The sequence below is a fragment of the Chlamydomonas reinhardtii genome, chromosome 9 (genome assembly GCF_000002595.2).
Source record: "Chlamydomonas reinhardtii strain CC-503 cw92 mt+ chromosome 9, whole genome shotgun sequence".
Lineage (NCBI taxonomy): Eukaryota > Viridiplantae > Chlorophyta > Chlorophyceae > Chlamydomonadales > Chlamydomonadaceae > Chlamydomonas > Chlamydomonas reinhardtii.
In genome coordinates, this window is record NC_057012.1 from 4904592 (window position 1) to 4907428 (window position 2837).

The 2837-nt window shown below is 67.1% G+C and overlaps 1 protein-coding gene across 1 annotated transcript in view; it reads right to left on the reverse strand.

Moving 5' to 3' along the window:
- CHLRE_09g397845v5 (uncharacterized protein) overlaps window positions 1–2741 on the reverse strand; it is a 6408-nt gene extending 3667 nt beyond the window's left edge. The window contains exons 1-6 of the mRNA XM_043065862.1: window positions 2468–2741; window positions 1783–1931; window positions 1333–1566; window positions 927–1033; window positions 505–700; window positions 116–175 (exon numbers count right to left, since the gene is read on the reverse strand). Of these exons, the coding sequence (XP_042921313.1) occupies window positions 116–175; window positions 505–700; window positions 927–1033; window positions 1333–1566; window positions 1783–1931; window positions 2468–2738 (1017 nt within the window). The 5' untranslated portion in view covers window positions 2739–2741. The remainder of the gene's footprint in view (window positions 1–115; window positions 176–504; window positions 701–926; window positions 1034–1332; window positions 1567–1782; window positions 1932–2467) is intronic.
- Between the last annotated feature and the right edge of the window lie 96 nt (window positions 2742–2837).

Here is a 2837-nt window from a genome sequence, read left to right on the forward strand (position 1 = left end):
ACACACACAAGCACACACACACACACACACACACACACACACACACACACACACACACACACACACACACACACACGCACGCACGCACGCACGCACACACACACCCTATCCCCACCTGCAGGCCTGCGGTGACCTCCGGGGGGTGGTAGCGGTGGACCTTCTTGGTGGAGCACACCTGAGGCAGGGCCGGGCGTGGGGGGGGGGGGGGTGGAGGCGTAGGGGGGGGGGGAGGTGGGGTTGTAGATACCAGCCCAAACTTGTACGGGGATGGAGTGAGTGAGCAGGGTGTGTGGCAGTTTGTGTGCCAGTTTGTAGCGCTGCCTTCAACAATCCATCCAAAACCGACAAACCCCGGCATTGAAAATTCATTCGTGTCGAAAGCCCGTGCTAAACCCCCTTTATTTGGGATGGTATTTACAATCTCCACCCCCCCCCCCCACACACACACACACTCCCCTCCCCCCCACACACATGCCCCTCCCCTTCCCACACACACGCACGCACCTTGTGCCAGGCCCGCGGCACGCGGTCCTCCGCCCCCACCGGCACCTCTATCAGGTGGTCGCCCTGGTTCTGAACCGCCACATACGACACGCCGCCAGGCTGAAGCCCCGCAGCCCGAGCCAGGCCGGGAAGCAGCGAGGCCAGGTGGGTCTCGGCGGCACGCACCGCCCTCGCGGCGGCCCACACGCCGGCGAACCTGGCGCGCGGGAATGATGGGTCAAACACGTGTGGGGTTGGAGCATGGGTTGGAGGCGTGGGTTAGAGGGTGGGGTAGTTTATGCCATTCACAGGATAAACCATGGCCAAAATTAGGGGGAATGTAGATACCGCACACACACACACACACACACACACACACACACACACACACACACACACACACACACACACACACACACGCGCCCACACACACACACACGCACCTGGCTTTGTCTGCGAACATGCGGCTGAAGTCGTTGGCCGCCGCCGCCTCGGGATCCAGGGGGGCCAGGCAGCCGGCCAGCGCCGCCGCCAGCCCGCGACTGCCCACCTGCTCAACATACACACATGCAGCCACATGCATATGCACGCGTGTGTGTTGGCGGCAGCTAGGCACCACGGACACCCCAACTACGAGCAATGACTCCCCCAACAACCCCCAACGCGGACAGACCCGTAACTGCTGTGCTGGGCCACACATCCCCCAGCCCCCACCCCGGCCCGTCACGCGCTGCGCCCCAGTGGCCTCGCGCTTTCCGCTGGGCATGTCGAAACCGACCACATCCATCCCCCCCAGCTACTTATTATGGAGCCACACTACTTCACACACACGCCCGCTCGCTGTCACACCTGGCGCAGTAGCTGCCGTAGCAGTGGCGAGCCCACGCCCCGCTCCAGGTCCCGAAGCGCGGCCGCGTCCTGACCCCTCACGTCCTGCGCGTTTGCCGCCGGCTGTGTCGCCGCCGCCGCGGGGTTGGCGGCGCCGCCGGCGGCGGCAGCTCCATCAGCGGCGGCGGCGGCGGCCATGGACTCGGGCGTGAGGACGGGGTCGGGTAGCAGCGGCAGACCCAAGTCGGTGCGCAACTGCAGGCGAGCGCGTGAGTATGTGTTGAGTGCGGTTTTTTATGTGAGACAAAAGAGGGTATACGATCACACTGAGACAGAGATGCACACACACACACATGCACCCCACCCCCCCTCACCCATCCACCCACACCCAACCAACCATTCTCACCCACCCACCCCCCCTGACCCCCCACACCCACCCACCCCACCCCACCCCACCCCACACGCACACACCTGCTGCAGCGCCCGCAGTGTTGCCACGAACTCGGCGGGTGAGGCCGCGCCGTGCAGCGCCCGGGTCACCCCCCGCTCCACGTCAGGCAGGCGGGACAGAGCGCGGGGGAGCGCCGCCAGAGGGCCGCGGGAGGCGGCGGCGGAGCGGGCTGCGCGGCGGATGGGTGGGCGGGTGGGTGGTGTATGGGTGGGTGGGTGGGTGGGTGGCAAAGATGGTGTGCAAAGGAAGTATGGTAGGGTAGAGGTCGGTAGGAGCAGGGTGGGTGGGTGGATGGGTGGGCGGCATTACAGGTTGGGATGAGAAAGGGTATGGGTGGCGTGGGAGGGAGGGAGGGAGAATGAGGAAGGGCTGGCTGGGGGCTGGGGTGCCGAGTGCGCAAGGGCTCTCTGCATGAGGACTCAGGAGGGTATGAGGGGCGGGCATGGGTGGCAGGACAGCGGCTGCTGCCGCCACAGCATGCGCCCACCCCCACAATCCCACCCCCGCAACAAGCCCACCCCCACACTCCCAATCCCAAAACAATTACACCCCCACCAAACGTCCCCCAAAATCCCACCCCCCATCACAATCACACCCGGCCCTCCAGTCAGCACACCCACACCCCCGCACCCCCGCACGCACCCACCAGTCATCACCACGAATCAGTCCTCACCCCCGCACCCCCGCACCCCCGAGTGCACCCACCCGCCTCCAGCAGCTCCGACACCGCCTGCTGCCGCCGCAGGATGAGCGCCCGACACGCCAGCGGCCGCACCAGCCAGCGCCGCAGCAGCCGAGATCCAAAGCCCGTGGAGGTGCGGTCCAGCAGCCGCAGCAGCGTGGCAGTAGCAGCGCCGCCGCCACTGCTACTGCCGCTGCTGCTACTGCCGGTGCCGCCACTGCTGCTGCTACTGCCGGCCTGGTCGGCGGCGGATACGATCTCCAGTTGTCGTAGGGCGTTGGGGCCCAGGGCCATTTCCTGTGGTGGCGGCGGCGGGGGCGGGGGGAGGGGGGCGGCGGCGGCGGGGGCGGGGGGAGGGGGGCGGCGGCGGCGGGGGCGGGGGGGGGGGGGGGT